The 19,204-nt window shown below is 37.6% G+C and overlaps 3 protein-coding genes across 5 annotated transcripts; 1 reads left to right on the top strand and 2 right to left on the bottom strand.

Annotated features, from left to right (window-relative positions):
* On the top strand, positions 1 to 6,165 carry me3 (malic enzyme 3, NADP(+)-dependent, mitochondrial). Its single transcript, XM_056754839.1, has 15 exons — positions 1 to 199; positions 754 to 935; positions 1,656 to 1,789; positions 1,990 to 2,139; positions 2,772 to 2,847; positions 2,925 to 3,086; positions 3,193 to 3,296; positions 3,381 to 3,490; positions 3,631 to 3,728; positions 3,903 to 4,016; positions 4,162 to 4,267; positions 4,741 to 4,883; positions 4,973 to 5,146; positions 5,225 to 5,323; positions 5,393 to 6,165. The coding sequence occupies exons 2-15, from the start codon at positions 759 to 761 to the stop codon at positions 5,552 to 5,554; spliced, it is 1,809 nt and encodes a 602-aa protein (XP_056610817.1). The 5' UTR covers positions 1 to 199; positions 754 to 758; the 3' UTR covers positions 5,555 to 6,165.
* Positions 6,166 to 6,776: 611 nt separating this feature from the next.
* Positions 6,777 to 14,365, bottom strand: nxpe3 (neurexophilin and PC-esterase domain family, member 3). 3 transcript variants are annotated; one of them, XM_056755451.1, is made up of 8 exons: positions 14,093 to 14,204; positions 13,818 to 13,856; positions 12,294 to 12,455; positions 11,431 to 12,200; positions 10,948 to 11,051; positions 10,140 to 10,340; positions 9,168 to 9,728; positions 6,777 to 7,719 (listed from the first exon to the last, which is right to left on the bottom strand). In XM_056755451.1, the coding sequence occupies exons 3-8, from the start codon at positions 12,384 to 12,386 to the stop codon at positions 7,682 to 7,684; spliced, it is 1,767 nt and encodes a 588-aa protein (XP_056611429.1). In that variant the 5' UTR covers positions 12,387 to 12,455; positions 13,818 to 13,856; positions 14,093 to 14,204; the 3' UTR covers positions 6,777 to 7,681. The 3 variants fall into 3 exon arrangements, with proteins under 3 accessions (XP_056611429.1, XP_056611431.1, XP_056611430.1); XM_056755453.1 differs by lacking the exons at positions 13,818 to 13,856; positions 14,093 to 14,204 and adding an exon at positions 14,291 to 14,365; XM_056755452.1 differs by lacking the exon at positions 13,818 to 13,856 and having other exon boundaries at positions 14,093 to 14,190.
* A 1,774-nt stretch (positions 14,366 to 16,139) lies between these two features.
* Positions 16,140 to 18,708, bottom strand: mpc2b (mitochondrial pyruvate carrier 2b). The gene is made up of 5 exons (XM_056754960.1): positions 18,377 to 18,708; positions 17,636 to 17,676; positions 17,468 to 17,552; positions 17,270 to 17,381; positions 16,140 to 16,603 (listed from the first exon to the last, which is right to left on the bottom strand). The coding sequence occupies exons 1-5, from the start codon at positions 18,474 to 18,476 to the stop codon at positions 16,558 to 16,560; spliced, it is 384 nt and encodes a 127-aa protein (XP_056610938.1). The 5' UTR covers positions 18,477 to 18,708; the 3' UTR covers positions 16,140 to 16,557.
* Between the last annotated feature and the right edge of the window lie 496 nt (positions 18,709 to 19,204).

Here is a 19,204-nt window from a genome sequence, read left to right as displayed (position 1 = left end):
TTTAAAGCAAGAGCGTTTGGCAGCGAAAGTGGCAATGTCATACAAACCTGGATCGTTTGTATCAACCGATTGCAACATCATCCTCATCCCCAGATAACGCTCGTCCGTGAGACAGGTAGGAGCAGGCCAGCGTTTGTATTAACCCAGTGAAGCAGAACCTGCCGGCGGACAGATCAGCACAGAGTCGGGCTGTTCTCAGGTACGTACACAAAACAACAACTATGACTATTAAAATCCGTAATGTGCTGTTGGCCTTGAACGCAAAGTTTGAAAAGCTTTATAAATATCTACACATTGCAATTCATTATGAGTTTACCGATCATTTGTCGCAGCTATTTGTGTCCCACCCAAAGGCCTTGTTTACGGGACGAACTTGCTGAACTTACATAGCTGTAGTCATATTTGTTCCTTTGTTGCAACGTGACACCCTTTAACAATACAACCACGAATTGCCATGGCTTTTGCGGCAATTATGGTTACTTTTGTAAATGCATAATTCATCAATACATAATGCACTCATGCTGATTTGTTTTCTAATAGTTTTCAATATAAAAACCACGATCATTTCTGGTTAAACCTTTCACTGGCTTTCAAATAATAAACTAAACTAATTTTTGTCATCTTAGTTTTTATGTCCTTTTTATGACACAGTTTTAATGTTTTAATGTGATGACTGAAGTAAATGGCGTTTTGGTACCATAGAAAAACATTTTCATGGAGTCTGCCTTTAAACCTGATTTCTTTTGATTGCAGGAATCATGAACTCTCTCACAGGTAAAGGTGTGCTGTCCCTATGCAGGGTTTTTTCCGGTCCACCATGTCTTCCAGCCGCTCTTGTAGGGGCAGTGAGGGTCTGTCATGCAGGCGAGAGTTCCAAAGTCGTCTTCACTAAAAAGCGAGGCTATGATATCACCAGGAACCCCCACTTGAACAAGGTAAACACAGTTAGGTCCAAAACGTGGATGCTGGGAGGGGGAGAGTCATTTAATGTTTGATTTCTGTCCAAAATGATGTTCAAAATTCACGCCCTACGTGACAATGGTAATGCGTTGTCATCATATTCTGTTTAATATGATTTTATAGCATGCCTTAATGCCAAAGTCCCCACAGATAAGAGAGTATGTACAGTAAGTTTAATAATATCTTTGCGTGCAACATACTTGAAGATGTAGCTTAGTGATATCCTCAGGTTGGAATGGATGATGTATGTTCTAAGGTTGGGTTCCATGTGGACTGAACATTTTTAGTTTTGGATGGGTTGCAGAAATTTGCCTATTTGAATGTTACTTTCACAATCTATGTCCTATTTGCAAACATTTATAAACTGAGATTAAGTATGAGTAAGTATTACAGGCCATAAAAGTACTTTATAAACTTGCCTATGGAGGCCATCATGGATGGAAACTGTAAGACGTAAACACAGTGAGTGGAGAATCTTACAGGGGAGGGTGGCCATGCATCCCTCCCATTGGTCAGAAATAAATAGACCTAGCATGTGATATGCCCACCCTAAGCTGGGAACTTGCCCAGAGGCAGGCCGAGTTAGCAGGGAGATCGTTTATATTCAAACCAGGCTGTAGAATGAGCGGAGATGTCTTTTTTTGGAATGAACAGCTGTCACGTGGTGTTAACCGCGTTATATTGTATGTTAACAGGGCATGGCGTTCACTCTGGAAGAGAGGTTACAGCTGGGTATCCACGGCCTGCTTCCTCCCTGTTTCCTGTCTCAGGATGTACAAGTGCTTCGAGTCATGAAGAGTTACGAGACACGCAGCAGCGCTCTCGACAAGTAAACACACTTTGATCAAAACTGTCCTGCTTTACTCATCTTAACCGTATCCAAATGCCTTAAGGGGTCGTATGATAGGACACGGCTAAAACAAATATTATGGTTCGATTTAGATGTAATGCAATGTGTATACACGATTTAAGGCATTCAAAAAGCACATTTTGTACTCTCCAATTTTGCTTTCTAATCTCGCCCTTTAGATACATACTGCTGATGACCCTGCAGGACAGGAATGAAAAACTTTTTTATCGTGTGTTGACCTCTGACATTGAGGAATTTATGCCTATCGTGTACACTCCGACTGTGGGCCTGGCCTGCCAACAGTACGGCCTGGCTTTCCGAAGACCGAGGTGAGCTGTTTGCACACTCTGTTCCTGGTTTGACTAGTTTACGCAGCGCAATGCTAAAGCAAGTGCATTATAAACACCTAGAGTAGTCCAACCTGTTTTCATTGTACATGTATAGCATTGAAAGACTCCACCTTAAAGGTCCAATGTGTATTTTTTGACAGAAATTCAACATAACTATGTCTTCAGAGATGTATAAAGACCTCACATATTGAAGCGTTATGTTTTTATTACCTAAGAATGACTTGTATCTATCAAAATTTCTATCAACAACGCTGGTCCCCTTGCATGGAATTGGCCTTGTTGTTTCTACAGTAGCCCTAAACGGACAAACTGCTCTACAGAGCGTGTTTCGTGAATACGTTATCCCCATCGGGAAAGAAGCGAAAACGGGGTGACATCTTAGTCCTCTGTCAGCCGCTGTAGCGCTTCGAAAGGGAGGGGTGGAGTTAGCCGTTGGTTGCAATTCACAACCTCACCACAAAAGTTCATACAATGGTCCTTTATATAACATCATTAAAAATGGATGGACCATTAAAAAAATAACACCGCAGCCAGCTTTAGACTTGTAGCGTGAATTGATTAGTTCATTTTAGTTTTGATTAGTTCACATGATTATTTGTGTTTTTATCTAGAGGGCTGTTTATCACAATCCATGACAAGGGTCATATTGCCAGCATGTTAAACTCATGGCCGGAGGAGAACATTAAGGTTTGTGGAGGACAACAATCTTTATGTAATCCAGTGCTACTAAATGTTATAGATCTGAATTATTTGTGCATTAAAAGGCCATAGTGGTGACGGACGGAGAGAGAATCCTGGGATTAGGAGACTTGGGAGGTTATGGGATGGGCATCCCAGTGGGCAAACTGGCTCTGTATACAGCTTGTGGAGGAGTGCCACCCCAGCAGTGCCTGCCTGTACTGCTAGATGTGGGCACTGATAATCAGGTATAAGACAAATTATAATTGTAATATAAAATGTGTGACTTTAATGTTTGCTGTTATGTTTACATGATTTAACCTTATTAAATAAAAAAAATCTGTTTTTGGTCAGACCCTCTTGGATGATCCCTTGTACATTGGTTTGAAGCACAAAAGAGTGAGGGGCAAAGAATATGATGACCTCATTGATGAGTTCATGCAAGCCGTCACTGACAAGTATGTTATTTAGGGGTGTGAAATACAGGCATGCAAAATAAACACATTTTCAAAATTGTTAATTTTTGTGTGTGTTTGTTTTAGGTACGGGATGAATTGTCTGATTCAGTTTGAAGATTTTGCCAACAGCAATGCATTTCGTATTCTCAATAAATACCGTAACCGATTCTGCACATTTAATGATGATATCCAGGGTAAGTATACACACGTATAATAAGAAATGACAATGCAAAGGTCAGCACAGACATATCATCTAATGACTATTTCACACGTGATGCAATTGTTTTTTTATTATTTGAGTCTTAAAACTGAAAGCAAATTTCTTCCATTTTAGGCACAGCTTCAGTTGCTGTGGCTGGGATCCTCTCTACTCTAAAAATCACAAAGAACAAACTTTCTGACCATAAGTTTGTATTTCAAGGAGCAGGAGAGGTAATGCAGATTCAATTAAAACCTTTTACAAACTTGGAAAATCCAGTTATAATTAATCAGAATATTTTCCCATGTTCTTAGTAATGAGAAGTATTAGATAAGTCTGAAGTGCTGAAAAGCAAACAATAAAACTGATATGATTTTTGGTTACTCCATTGATTGTCACATGACCAGGCTGCCTTGGGAATTGCTCACTTACTCATAATGGCCATGGCCAAGGAGGGTATACCACATGCTGAGGCCGTGAAAAGAATTTGGATGGTGGATTCCAAAGGCCTGATTGTTAAGGTAACAATCATCCCACCTCCGTACACGCTATTTTTTGTCAAACTGTTTTTTTATCCTCCAACATGACAATGTCAAAGCAAAAATCCCTTAAGTTTAACAAATAAATTGTTTTTAAAAGTTGCATTTGTATTTCTTTGCCCTTTAGGGTAGAAGTCATATTAATCACGAGAAGCAGGAATTTGCTCAGGATCATCCACACATAATGACTCTGGAGGAAGTAGTGGAAACCGTGAAGCCCACAGCTATCATTGGTAAGAGTTAAACCCTGTTCCTAGCACAACCGTTTGGTTATTTATGCCAGTGTAATACAAACACAAACTGAATTCACTTCCCCATTCAAATGTGGTTTTCGTTTGCAAACTTTTACGCAGTTAGGCCACTAGAGAGCAGTATTGACTTATTTTATTACTTTTACATAAGCGCATGTTAAAGAAATGGTTCACTAAAAAACTGAAATCCTGTCATCATTTATTTACTATCATGTCCTTGGGTATGACTCTTTTTTTTTTTTGTGGAAGACCAAAAAAGATATTTTGAGAAATGTTGTGTTCATACAATAAAAGTCCGTATGGGCAAGTATTGTTCTTCAAAATATATTATTTTGTGTTTCGCAGAAGAAAGACATGAGTATGACATGGGCTTTTGTGAATGACATGAGGATAAATAAATGAAAAAACGTATTTTTAAAAGTTCTAAAGTTTGGTGTCTGTGATTCCATATACAGGTGTGGCTGCTATAAGTGGTGCGTTTACTGAGAAAATCATCAAGAACATGGCAGCTTACAATGAACGGCCAATCATTTTTGCCCTCAGCAATCCTACAAGCAAAGCTGAGTGCACAGCAGAGCAATGTTATACGCTCACTGAGGTAAAACTCCCTCATATGCATCAAAATCACACAGCAATATACCCATACGTGTGTGACAGATGAAAAAAAAAACAGTTTTTGTCTTACAGGGAAGAGGAATATTTGCCAGTGGAAGCCCCTTTACAAAGGTGACTTTGGCAGATGGTCGCACCTTCTACCCTGGTCAGGGAAACAACGCTTATGTGTTTCCCGGTGTAGCATTAGGAGTCATCGCCTGTGGAGTGCGCCACATCTCGGACGAAATTTTCCTCACCACAGCAGAGGTGAAGATGCTTGTAGCGTAAATGTGCATATGAGTTTCTTTTAACAGCTTATATAATACATGTTTTTTTCTCTTTCAGGCTATTTCTGACATGGTTACTGAGGAACATCTGGCTGAGGGTCGCCTGTACCCTCCTCTGAAAACCATCAGAGAAGTGTCCTTTAAAATAGCTGTTAAGGTGAGTATCAGTTTCCGTATTGTAAACTCCCCCCGTACTTTCAATCCAAAACTACTCTTTCTCTTTCAGATTGTTGACCACGCCTACAAGCAAGGCACTGCTTCCTGGTACCCTGAACCCAAAGATAAAGAAGCATTTGTTTTATCCAAAGTCTACAACTCTGACTACGACTCCTTCAACCTGGATTCATACAGCTGGCCAAAAGAGGCCATGGATGTCCAGGATGTGTAGATCATTCAACGTTCAGCCTCATATCAGTCACATGGCTTATTTCTTGGGTCATAATCATCCGTTTACACTGCGCCCCAGGTCTAAGAGCTGAAAGCCAACACTGTTCATTCATTTTTCCCATAATGCATTTCCCCAGCGGGCTTTCTTTTTATAATAGCTCTTTTTAGCAATTGCTTTTTAACCAGTTATCCACTCCAGAAATTCAGCACTCCTACTTATCTTATTACAGTGAATCTTACATGGGAGTGTCAGTTCAGCCAAAACTGAATGTTTGCATAAAGGGGATTTTTCCTCAATTAGGCATGTAGGGTTGTTATCCAGTTGACCACCATGCAAATAGAGTGCTTTTATGATGTTTTTTTGTATTAATTTTTCCCTGTTGTGTTATGCCAAAGCTTATCTTTGTTTTAAATGTATTGTCAAGCAGAAAACTGGACATTGTTATTTTATTTAATGAGAAAGGAGACGCAAGATATATGTGTGTTTAATGCCGTGTTTAGAAATATGCTTTGCTTTTGAGTAACGCACAATTGGATTTCTATTTTCAGATATTCAAGCAGATTTTGAAGGGACATTTACTTTTAAATAAACAATTTTAAAAAAAGTGCTGCGTCTCATTTTCTTGCAATGAGACTGTATTGGAGATTTTGTTATCTTTACCCCTTGATGGTTACGACATTACTCGACTCGTTCTTAAGTGAACGGAATTCTTTAGAAACTTATTGAAATGTTATTGTCATTTATACTGTAACTTGCCTGATCACACACAAAATAGCTGTTGCCTATGCATCTCCTTGATGGGTCTTATATGAAAATATCAATCTTAAAACAGTGCAAAAAATACACAATTTATAAATGTTGTGTATTTATTTATTTTAGAGAAAATACAGCTCTGATATTGAGTAGCTCAGATATTGAGTTTAAAATAAGTTGTTAATGTTCATGTAGTAAGTGAACTACACTCTTCTCCCTGTACACAAATGACTGCAGTGCCCAGGATCCTTGCCTCATCCAGGATGGTGATGAGTCTGCTTACAGACAGGAAGTTGAGCACCTGTCAAACATATTTCCCTAAACAAATACGCTTTTGCACCAAGACTGGACTGTGACTCCCAAAGTTAAGTTAAAATTACTTCAATTGTGCGCTTCCTAAACATGGTTTTGGAAGAAAACCTGGTATTTAAAAACTGGTATATCAAAGTCAGATAAAAAATAAAGGATAGATGCTTGAGAATGATTTATTTTCTTGAAATAAATACACATAAATTTGTTATTAGTGTGTTAACAATGTGTTAGATATGTAAATTTAAGATACAAGATTAAGAGACTATAAAATTTCATTCAAATGTGAGACATTTACACATTTGGCAGATGCTTTTATCCAAAGCGACTTGCATTGCATTAAATTATTTCTGACTAGGTGCAATCCCCTGGAATCGAACCCATAACCTTGGATTTATTTGTGCCATGCTCTAACCACTTAGCCACAGGAAAGCTGAAAGTCTCAAGTATTTCCTACATTCCGTCAATACTGTTCTGTAAATCACTCAACAGAGTGGACAAATTAAATTAAAAACATGTTAAATAAGGCACATGAAACTGATTGTGAACAAAAATGCTTTCAGAATATCACAGATCTGAATGATCTCACTTATTCAGAGTGTGAATTGCTTATTTTGTACATAGCATTTTAAAACAATATAGTATAATAATTTTCACATATTCACGATTTTCACATTTTCACATAATAATCACATATTTTGCATGACACAGAGGTAAACACAGAATGAGATATCTGCAAAGAAAAATGAATCTAAAAGAATACCTGCAAAAGTTTTCAAATATAGTTGTTTGAAATTAACAAACTTCCAAACATACAGTGACATGCGAGTACATATTTAGCTGTACAGCCACAAGCTTATGCAGCATTACAACAAAGCAATACTTGTTTAGCAAGGCAAAGAAAAAATCTCCTTTTGCACATACAGTAGATATTGTAATACTCTACATAGCACACTCTCCATTTATTAATCATTTCTCTCTATACATATGGAATTTCAGTTTTTTTATGTAAAGATGCTTTTCATATACATCTGTAAATTAGTGTTGATGGCTCGGATTTCTTAATCATGAGATACTTTCGAAGTTGGCCTTTGGGAGGAAATCTGCAGAATGGATGAAACATGGTGTTAGATGAAGAAAAATAGGTTAAGCAAAATAAATTTAAGAACAAAAGCACAAGAGGTGAAAGATGTCCGGACGTATGAATGATTGTGCGTTCCAACTCTGTCGACCTCCATGTCAAGTTCTGTGTGCACATATCCCATGTTGATCTGCTTATTGCCTTTAAATTTGAGATGATGTGAAACTATCTAGCCATAAAGTAATCTGCATTTACAATTTGAACAATGATTAGTGTTTACCGTAATCTTTTGTTAAACTCTCTCTCTCTTACCATTTTTTAATTGTGCCTTTTTCCTGGTAACTCAATGTGCAGAATCCTTTCAATTTAAAATCCATTTGTTGCAGAGTAAAAGGGCTATTATATTAAGAGGTCTGCCACAATCCGTTAACCGTCATAAAAGTGCTTGAAAAGCTTCCTTATGATAATGTTTTAAGGATGCATATCATAACCAACACAAGACTCTACGCAGTGCGACAATTTATAAAAATGACTTGCCTGACCGTGAGTAGACATTTAGGCGTACCGATAAAACTGACCCAATCTAAATGTATAAACCGTTTTTTATAAATATATATATACATACATATATAAATATACATATACATATATACATATATATATATATATATACTCTCACCTAAAGGATTATTAGGAAAACCATACTGTGTTTGACCCCCTTTCGCCTTCAGAACTGCCTTAATTCTACGTGGCATTGATTCAACAAGGTGAATCAATCTTGCAGCATCTTGCAGTTGTTGGAGATTTGTGGGATGCACAAAGCTCCCGTTCCACCACATTCCAAAGATTCTCTATTTGGTTGAGATCTGATGTCTGTGGGGGCCATTTTAGTTCAGTGAACTCATTGTCATGTTCAAGAAACCGATTTGAAATGATTCGAGCTTTGTGACATGGTGCATTATCCTGCTGGAAGTAGCCATCAGAGGATGGGTACATGGTGGTCATAAAGGGATGGACATGGTCAGAAACAATGCTCAGGTAGGCCGTGGCATTTAAACGATGCCCAATTGGCACTAAGGGGCCTAAAGAGTGCCAAGAAGACATCCCCCACACCATTACACCACCACCATAATTACATTAATTGCAACATTACATTAATGAAAAATTGAACAGGTGTTCCTAATAATCCTTTATGTGAGTGTATGTATGTGTATATACACACACATATACATATAAAGAATACTCTCAAATTAAAAACTACAACTCTCAAATGTGTCTACATGTACATTACATACCAAAACAGACGTTTTACACTGCGTTCGGTTTCTTTTGCAAGACCAAAACTACGGCAATAGCTCAAAATAATCCATATTATTGCATAACTCAAAATATTATATTCTGCCTTGTTTGCCAGAAGCAAGAAGCACTTCCCAAAATCTGCAAGAGAAATTTAGCCCTGGATTAGCTTACCCCGCCTTCTCTTTTTCCTAACCGGGCAGATGTGTGACAGGATGAAGTGAACCATGTTTGATATGATGGCAGGTGGAGGGTGTAACTGATGAGGGTGGTGGTGGGCTAGTGTCATCTCCCAGGCATCCACGAAACGGACATTTAGACCTTTAAACATAACCCGCAGGACCACATCCAGCTGTTGGGAGAACCAGTCGCTGTTGTACAGGCTAGACTCTGGGTCCAATTCCTGGGGGTTGGCTGTGCGAATCAGTACCAAAGTCGCTGGTTCACGGTTTACCAGCCGCATCACTGCTCTGCGGATGTGTCTCAGCCGACGTATGTACACCTGTACCGGGAAAGTGCTGAAATGTGACCAGATGCTAATCATGACCACAGTGTCCGATCCCCCTCGTAAACTGTCCAGCTCGTTAGAGATGTAGTGCAGTTCAGCTGAGGAAACAGATGTGAACCGGATCGGTGGACCGTGACAGCTGTACCGCAACACGATGTTGTGGTCGGTGTCCACTGCCATGTATGGACCAACATTTTTTGGGCTGTGAAAATTGAGCTCCTTAAACTCTGTAGTGTTTATGAGAGAGAGAGATTAGATAAAAAAGTGATTATTTGTGATAGAAGTGATTTTTTATATCAATCATACACAGTAGAGGCTGACATTTTATTAGGATTACCGCCGGTCAAGGGAATCTCGAGGCATGGGAAACAAAATCACCTTAAAAAATAACAAGACAGCTTCCCCGTGCACTCACTCACTAGACAATATAGGATATGCATTGACGTCACTTTCCCATGCTGGGACGGGAGAGGTTTGAAACTCCACTCCCATGTCACCCTCTAATACACAGCCAAACTCAAGCTCATATTTTATCATAAAACCTACTCAGAAAAATGCACAATGGTGGAAGCCGAAAATCAAATGGCTAAAATCCCTTTCAGCAACTTTGAGTGTGGTTAAAAGAAAATATTGCTGACCTGAGACGCGGGCAACAAGATACTCGAACCACTGTCGCACAGTGGAGTCTCCAAACATGTACACATTCTTCCCTCGAAGACATTGAGTTATAGCAGAAGAGTCATTAAACTGACGCATGACAACGCCATTCATAGGCCTCCATAACCCCCGGAGGTAGAAACCAGAGGGATTATATTCAAGTCGTCTCTTTTTAGTTTTTACTGAAAGCAAACAGAAAAAGCTTAAGTGTACTACAGGTACAACGTCAACATTATGGCCCGGTTTCACAATCGGCTTAGTTTAAGACAGGACTATGCCTTAGTTGATTTAAGATATTTAAGTCGCTTTTATAAAAATGCCTTAGAAGAATACATCACTGGTGTGCTTCTTGAGACAAAACAATAGCACTGATATATTTTAAGATATTTCTTGGCAAGTTATATTCAGTTAAGACAGGTCACATATTAATTTCAGTCTGGGACTAGCCTTAAGCATTGTCTGTGAAACAGGGCCAATGATCTTTTAATAATGAAACAATTTTTTCTGGTCAGAACAGGAGGTGATTTAATAAACATTTTAGAACCTCTTTACTATTAAAACCATGCTACAGAACCAGTTTATTCAAAGCTTCCGCAAATATATACACACAACTGCCCACGTTTACAAATAACACCTTATATTGCCTAGAGCACATTTTTTTAAATCACGGTGACGCATTAAGAATATTTTGTATATACAAAAAATTTGTTAAAACAGAACGCTTAGAATTGTGGTTGGATAAGGGTAACTGAAACTTTGTATGACGACGTGATAACATAACATACATACCATATGTGTATGGGATTCCACGTGTCACAGTACTTTTGACAGCAGGAAGAACTGTCACACTCTCTATCCCTGCAGCGCGTATTGGAATTTTTATATTTACATCACTAGAACAAAACAGAATATGAATAACTGAAAAGCAATCTTAAATTGCGTGCATCATTTGTTGTTTATGTTGCATTGTATGTTGTGTTTTTTTTCTAAAAAGGTCACTTAAACAGTACAGAAAAAGTAATCAATACGTATATAGATGACACAAAACTGAGAAAATTCAGTGCTGTTTGAATAATTCTCATGTTTTTGTGAATGATATAAATATTGTGAAAATAAAAAAATGAAATTGAATAAAGTTTCCATTGTGATCACTGAACTGTATCATTAATAACATATTGGCAACACATTGATGACAAGACACTCACCCAGCTTTGCATAATGCTTGATAATAATATATATATATATATAATAAAGGTTACATTTCTCACTTACCTTTGAAAGTACTGTGACTCATATAGCTTAAGCAGGTACTTTTTATACCCTCCTTTTGAATGGTTGATTCGTGTGTCACAATCCAACAATTTGGGCTTATAACAGTACCAAGGTTCTCCGGTCTGGGGGTCTGTGTAGTTACAAAGCGGTTGCTGTTTAACCGGCAGACACAAATTACAAACGGTGGTCTCCGAGAGATATCCGGAACGGAAGAGGCTCTTGAAGAATACTCGGTCCGACTGTTCCTCTCTCAGTCGCCTGAGGACCATCACAGCTTCACTGGGGTGCACCATTGTCAATTCCACCGTTACCACACCGGGCCAAAGCAGTCGAAAAAACACAGTGTAGCTTCCATTTCGGTGGTCGCGTACCAGCCCCACTACACCTGCCCCCAGTTCTGGTGTATGAAGTCGTGCTACTAGGAAGTCCCCTCCGTGTTTCTTAGGCTGACCCAAAAAATTGTTGACATACACCTTTACTACCAGCTGCGCACCAACATGCAGATCCAAAGAGTCTTGGATTATAAAATAGCTTTGTGCAGGATCGCTGCTTTGAGGCAATGGAAGTCCCAAAACTGGTGCCTCTGGCCAGGAGATGAATTTGAGAAGATAACGTTCCTCTACGGCCTCCTCTTTGATGGGCTGCTGGCCAAAGCGTGAACAGTACGAGTAGTTCAATGCCACAGGAAGCAACCTTTCAGAGGTCTTCAAGACTGACTGTATGTTGTTTTGAAGCTGATAGAAAGTAGATGCTGTCTGACAGTTCCAGTTCTGCACGGTGGACAGGACAAGGTTTTATTACACAAAACTTTGAAACTTACAGAAAGACTGTCAAAAGCTTAAACACAGGTTACTTCTACCTACTTCCACTGTGGTGATATTCCACAGCAGTAATACAAGTCCTGACAGTGCCAACAGGGCGAAGTAAAGGACATATTTGGACAGGTGTTTATCCATGGTTTCCGTTCGTCTCTGTCATCCTCCTGACCGGCACTACATTGGTCCATGGCTGGCCATTACCACACACTTATAAATAAGAACAGAATAGAACAAAATAGGAAAATACAAACAATATTTTTTATGGTTCTTTTCATTTTATTATTTTTCATCCAACAGTTCTCTTGTTTCTTTTGTTTTATCAATAATCGCAAAACATTCATGCAAAACATGGCAAATTGTCAACTCAAAACTACTCCTGTAACCTTAAATTTGGTCAACAAATTATCAAAACAAAATACAGCACCCACGGTATTCCTAAATCTTACCACGACGGGGAATGAGGGTTCAATTTTCGCCCAAAACCTGAAATCACTGGATTCAGTGTAGTGTCGCCAGCTTGAACTAGTTCTCAGATCAATGTCTGACTACAAAGACACTACATATGAGCTTTCAATATAAACCAAGGCGTTAAAAAGCACTTTGGTCTTGATGGCCTGAACGCCAACGATTTGTAGAAGTTTATCGATGCTGACAATAGCAAACGCTACGATCAAATAATGTGATTGTTGAAAATCAAAAGACTAGACTCAAGGTATTAACTACTTGTGTTAAATTCAAGTTAAACTGTTTGTATGTGTTACATAACAGTGTCAGGCCAGGGAGCTGGATTGTTTTGCACATAATTTTCGGTCGTCACAATATACACACATACGTTCGTGAAAGTACACAGCGGAGTAAACAAACAAACAAAAATGTGTCTGAGCAATAGCAATAACACTGACAACCATTTAATTCATGATCATTCGCAGAAAGACATGTGCTCATGTGCTCAAAATGAGCCTTAATGCAAATAAAAAGCATAAATGTAAACTCCATTTCCAAGAGCACAAACATTGAAAGTTATTTTAAGTTTTAATTACTGGTTACTGGTTGCAACGACTGTATACAGTTTGTGAAAATGGAAATATAAAAAACAATTAGAGAATGTTAAAAACGGTAACTAAAGTATTATTTGTCATATGTTTTCATATTTGTTATAGTGTAATTGAATTTTGGGTTAATGCATCCAATACTGTTTTGCTCATTTGCAATATTTACTATTTCTACAGTGACAATTTTTTTTCATCGAGTTTTGGTCAACTTTATTGCAAACAATAGTACACGATTGTAATTTATAGTAAAAAAACGTAATAATTATGTGCATAAAAAAAGACAAAATGTTTGTCCCCAACTGATCGATTACAACAAATGAGATTTAAATGATATTTTAACCATTTAACTAGGAAATGTACCCGGTTTTATTAAGAAATGTTTTGATTAGTATACAATACGCATTGCCGTTACGGATCTAAACGGATACACACAAACACAATAAAATGTTATTCACTTATTTGTGTCTTATCGAGGATTTGGATGAATTAAAAAACATGCGAATCTAGCTTAAGTTACCTGCACCGATGATTCAGTCCTGGCATGCTGCAGCCGATCCTGCAGGTTTTTTAAATAAAAATTTTGGGAACAAAAATAAAACATTCAGATCAAATATGGTAAAATACGAAATGACCGAGTTACAGAGCAGCTACTCCGAGAAGAACAGGCACGAGGTTTAGGCAAGACGGAATACCGCTAACGTTACGTTCAGAAATGGTGCAAAATCTCGCCATCAAATTTCAACAAATGAGATAAACTCGGCGGTAGCTCTATCCCTTACAGGTAGTACCTACCTATTGACCGTTGAAACAGTACGTTCTTTATAGTATGTGTGGAGGTAGTAAGAATAGATTTCAGGCGTACTGCATCCGCTTGTGTTAATGTCATGTGACTCGTATTCTCCTTGACCTATGACGTGTCAACATAAACCTGTCTCTAGGCGTCGGTACAAACGTTATATATTCATGAGAAATTAATTAATCTGTACTTACGTTTAGACAAAAAAACACCGCATTGGGGTTCCCCGATATCTTTATTTGATTAACTTTAGAAATGTTACCGTTGCTTAGCTCCTAAAGCCTAAACGTCACCAGATGACGTCACACGTTAATTTGCATATCAGCGACGTCATCACGTAGTATCTGACAAGCTAAGGTCTTCAGTTCTGCATCACATCTCTACTCTCTGAGCTATCGTATATAGTATTATATTAAAACAATATTCTATGAATAGGTTCTTAAGTTATATTTTTGTGTGTTCTGTTGGCAGGCAACAAAAACTATGTAATAGTGAGTGAATTCAACCCCTTTAAACTACACACCAGCAATGTTCATTGAACAGCTAAAATCCGTCTGTGTTCATGTTTACACGTCTATAGTCATGGCGCTTCATCACGTTTCGTAATCAAATGCTCAAACAAGGTCAATAAGTAAATAGTTCTTGGAAACATTGTTAGTACATACAAACTGCGAATATCATGCTAAGTGCGGTCTTCAAATGCTTCTCTCTGGTGGGTGCTGACACTGTGCAGAATTGAGATTTTTACTTTCGCTATATTTAGTGGCGTCTGAACCTGAGTGAACTACTTGAATCCCTACATTCGTTCACCCTTTTTACCCACAATGCACTCTGATTTTGAGTGTACGTTCGATGTTCACTTACTATATCCCATGATACAACACGCGACGACCGCTTTGATTAGATGGAGGAGAGTGTCAATTAATGCCACGAATGCGCATGTGTTTGTTCTTGTTGACAGTTCTTTTCATGATTTTGAGAATAACCAGATTAAATTAATGTTATAGACAGTGGTGCTTTATTTGATATATATTAAATAATTGTACCAAATGTTGAAATGAATTAACGTGGCAAACAATTGTTTTGTTGTCTTTTTAAAAACTAATACAAAAACGAGACAAATACGGTGAAAATTAACTCTAACGTTACCATTTTATTAACCAATCCATGAAGCCACACAGGTGTAAAATAACCGTAATGTCGAATGTCCGCGACAGTACTGTCAGACGCAGCTTATATTAAGTCAGTGTCTATTTTTAAATTAAAATAATTTCAAATGATATTATAATGTGACATATTGCGCATCAAAATAAAATATTTTTTTTTATAATATCTAAATAATTAAGAAATATTTAAATAAACACTATACTAAATCTGGTATTTTAACATTTGTAATTATATATATATATATCTATAATTTACGTCAACGACGTCAAAATGTAAGGTTCTCACGTGTTTTTAACGTTGGTAAAAATTTGAATTTACAACGCAGTTCAGTCTGCGTAAAAAATCCTGTTACAAACTACATTTGCACATTTAATTTTGCGTGAAATATTTTTTCTTAAATCATTTACGTGTACTGTTTTTTAATCACCACACGGGGGCAGATGTGTACTATGAGAACGCTCACTTGTAGACGAAGGTCAGTGACTTTGCACTCTATCCTGGACATTTTGTGAATGTAGTGGTGTATTCTGTGTTACGCCTGCACAACACATACAGCAAAATAGTACGGCAGTAGGCTATTTTGTAAATAGTCGTCTCATACCCTCCAATGATAAGTAAGTTTGAGACACATTTTGTTTATTTAAAATGTAGGATATATAAGAATAACCAGAGAGATGCACTGTGAATGTACAGACCTATTTCAAACCAGTAAGCTAACTTTTCATTTACTTTATTTTGGCGTGAATTAAACAGTTAAAAAAATTACAGTACAGTTCAGTGTATTTCATGATTTATAGGCTTAAAAAAATAAAAACGATCTAAGTGAATTGATTGGTACTCATGATATGACTGAGAAGTCAAAAACTAAAACAAAAATAAATTTGTTACAGTTGTTTAATAAATATTTCCTAAGAAATACATGTAACGAAAGTTACCATTTTAAAATGTATTCAGAGACATTTCTTTAACAGTATGTTATAGGCTGGGTATACAAGCTTTAAATCATGTTACATGAAAATGCACCTTAATCAAGACAAAGCATTTCAAAAAATATTCAATCATACTAATATGAAGATGTAACATGTTGTGCATTGTTAACAACCGTAAGTGTTGCCATGAGGCCAGTGGCACAGTACAATGAAGGGCTCTGAACTCTTAAACAACTGTTTTATCTATTTATGAAAAAAACTGAAGAGGCTCTAAGGCTGACTGATAATGATGTGAAGTTTCTAGGGTACCAGTCAGTGGGAGTCCCATTGGGTCCTCTGGATGCACTTTATATGCAGCACTGCAATCAAGCCTGTTCAGCCTTCTCCTTTTCCTTCTGTTCCCGATTATACCTGTGGAGAATGGGACAGTGCATGTATTAAAAATCCACCTGCGCATCTTCTTATTGCTTTCCATAACTGTCCTGCTCTCAACCGAGTCGATTCTAAACTACACAATATGCTGGGAGACCCAGTCTGCTTTATGGCCCCTGTTGAGGGTCTTATTAACCTGTAGAAAAACAAGCTACAAGTTAAATCCAGACATAATATCAGTGTGAAAGTCGTTTGTTTGCAGGTTCAAACTGCGATTTTCAAAACAGAAAACATCACATGTTTCCTAAGCCCTTTTAAAGATAATCTTTTAACCTTTATTAAATGTTGTTTAACTTGAAAATAGACAACGCAGTTTAAGTTGCCACCCTGCTGATCAGTCAGAGCTGTTGACAGATCCAAAAATGTGTGTTACAGGGATTAAGTGAGAACACTAAAGCTACTGTGATATCGAATGGCTGTGAGTGTGAAGCAAACATGATGTTGGGTTCACAGAGGCTTAAGTGTTGTATGGAAATCAGCCAAATCCAAACACCTCCACCATCCAAAACTCCTTTGACATTTTCATCCTTAGGCATTTCCTGTCATGCTGTTGAGTTCAGTTAACTATAAAATTAATTCACGGTTTTATTTCTCAGATCACAAATTATATTTATCAGTACACATAAACTGATAAGAAATACTCACTGCCATATTCTGTACAGCTGTGAGCCTCCTGCGCTTCCCACAAATAAGTTTACAGCAAAGAGGTTCCAGTTCTTGGGAATTATAACCAGGGAATACCTGGACCAAACTAAACCTGAAAAACAAGTAGTGGGAGACATTAAGATGTGAACAGTTTTGAACAGATCTTTGTAACTTTACAATGTTAACAAAGACAATTACCTGTAGCTGTCAATACACCAGACTGGGATAGACTTAGTTTATCAGCTGGACGTGTCATATCTGCCAAACCAGCCATGACCAGGCCCTGTGTGAATTCAGAAATATGACTCAAACACTTTGAAAAAACTAACATATCCAGAGAAAATTCTAATGTGTCATGAATCTTACCCATTTAAACATTGGTGCCCAGAAAAACACAGTCTTTGGACCTAAATAAAATAAAATCAATACTGATGAACTGATGGTTGCTTTATTTATTTTGCCACCAATACCTATACCACCTTTAGGGAAGGGAAACTATATGCTGACCTTTAAGAGACCTTACCTTCAGTAAGGTAAGGTAAAAAGCAGTAGTACAGGTTATTAAGATATAAAGTAATCTCCGGTTCCATTAATAAAGACACACATTCAAAGTGCCTGTATACTATAAGAAATGTTATCAGTATATATTATATAAATGTTACAAGTATACTTGCAAGAAGCAGCGCTTCAGATACAGTACTATAGGATAAAAATCAATATGAGCTACTGTGCATAAATGCTTTAAAAAAATGAAACTTTTGTTAACAACGCATATGCGATATAGTACCAGGAACCAGGTTTCATGCAGCACCAAATAAACATTTAAACAGTGTTATTATTAGCTGGAACTTTAGTTTCCATTACCATGCAGTTAACCTTACCTGAAGGACTCAAACATATTTCTGGACAATTATTCTATTCTATTTTCTACTTCTCTATGTTATATCAAAAACATTTTTAACTCACATGCATGATACAACAATAGAGACATATAATGAGGTAGCAGTTCTATAGACGCTCAGGACACAGACAGGCTGACGTTACCATTTCAAGAGGTTAAATGGATCGGTGACAAATAAGGTATCGAGGTAATTTCAATTGTGTTACCTGCAGGGTGATTATAAATAGGTTGTAGTTTAGCCGGCAGCATATGCCCAATCCTGTCGAGGATTCTGTGGTAAGAAGCTCTCAGCCCCACCATAGCCATGATGACTGCTAAACAAGCTAAATGCTATCAATGTACGTACAAAAATACGGCTAGGTCGTTCAAAGCACTCTACTTTTATTGACCTGTGAGGTTTCTAAAAGGCAAGGGCTCGAAAGTAAGAAAACAATACCTTTGGACCAGCATAAAGCACAAAGTCTTTATTGCCGTCCTACTTTCGACCTTGCTAAAACAGTTCCCTACTCTGTTGTCTTGGGAAGTGTCACTCACTAGAAACGCCGCAAAGCGCTGCAAGGACGCTGCGTCATGACGCAAGAACGCCTGCGGTATGAGATTGGTTGATTTTGTTACGCCTTTATAATGATTGGTTAGAATGGGACGTGGGACTGAGAATGTTGCCCCTTTAACGTGATTCTTTCACAAAATGGGCGGACTTGTTTCGGGTAGAACTAAAACATTCAACACAAAATAATTGTCGTGGAAAAATATGACAAAGTTGGACGTGGAGGACGTAGAACAATTTTCATGAACCTTTTTTGTATTTCTTAAAATAAAGAGCACAGTTAAAAAAGCCTGCACAAAATGTAATTTACCACATACATTTATTCATTTAGCAGACACTTTTATCCAAAGCGAGATTACAGAGAGTTGAGGGAGTAATAAACGATATATCATACAGGAGCAATGATACAATGGGTCACAAATTTTAACATTTGCATATACAAACATTGCATATAAAATATAGTCTTCTTTTTGGCTTTATTATGCTT

Source organism: Triplophysa dalaica, chromosome 8, assembly GCF_015846415.1.
Source record: "Triplophysa dalaica isolate WHDGS20190420 chromosome 8, ASM1584641v1, whole genome shotgun sequence".
NCBI lineage: Eukaryota > Metazoa > Chordata > Actinopteri > Cypriniformes > Nemacheilidae > Triplophysa > Triplophysa dalaica.
This window is presented reverse-complemented; position numbering and strand designations above follow the sequence as displayed.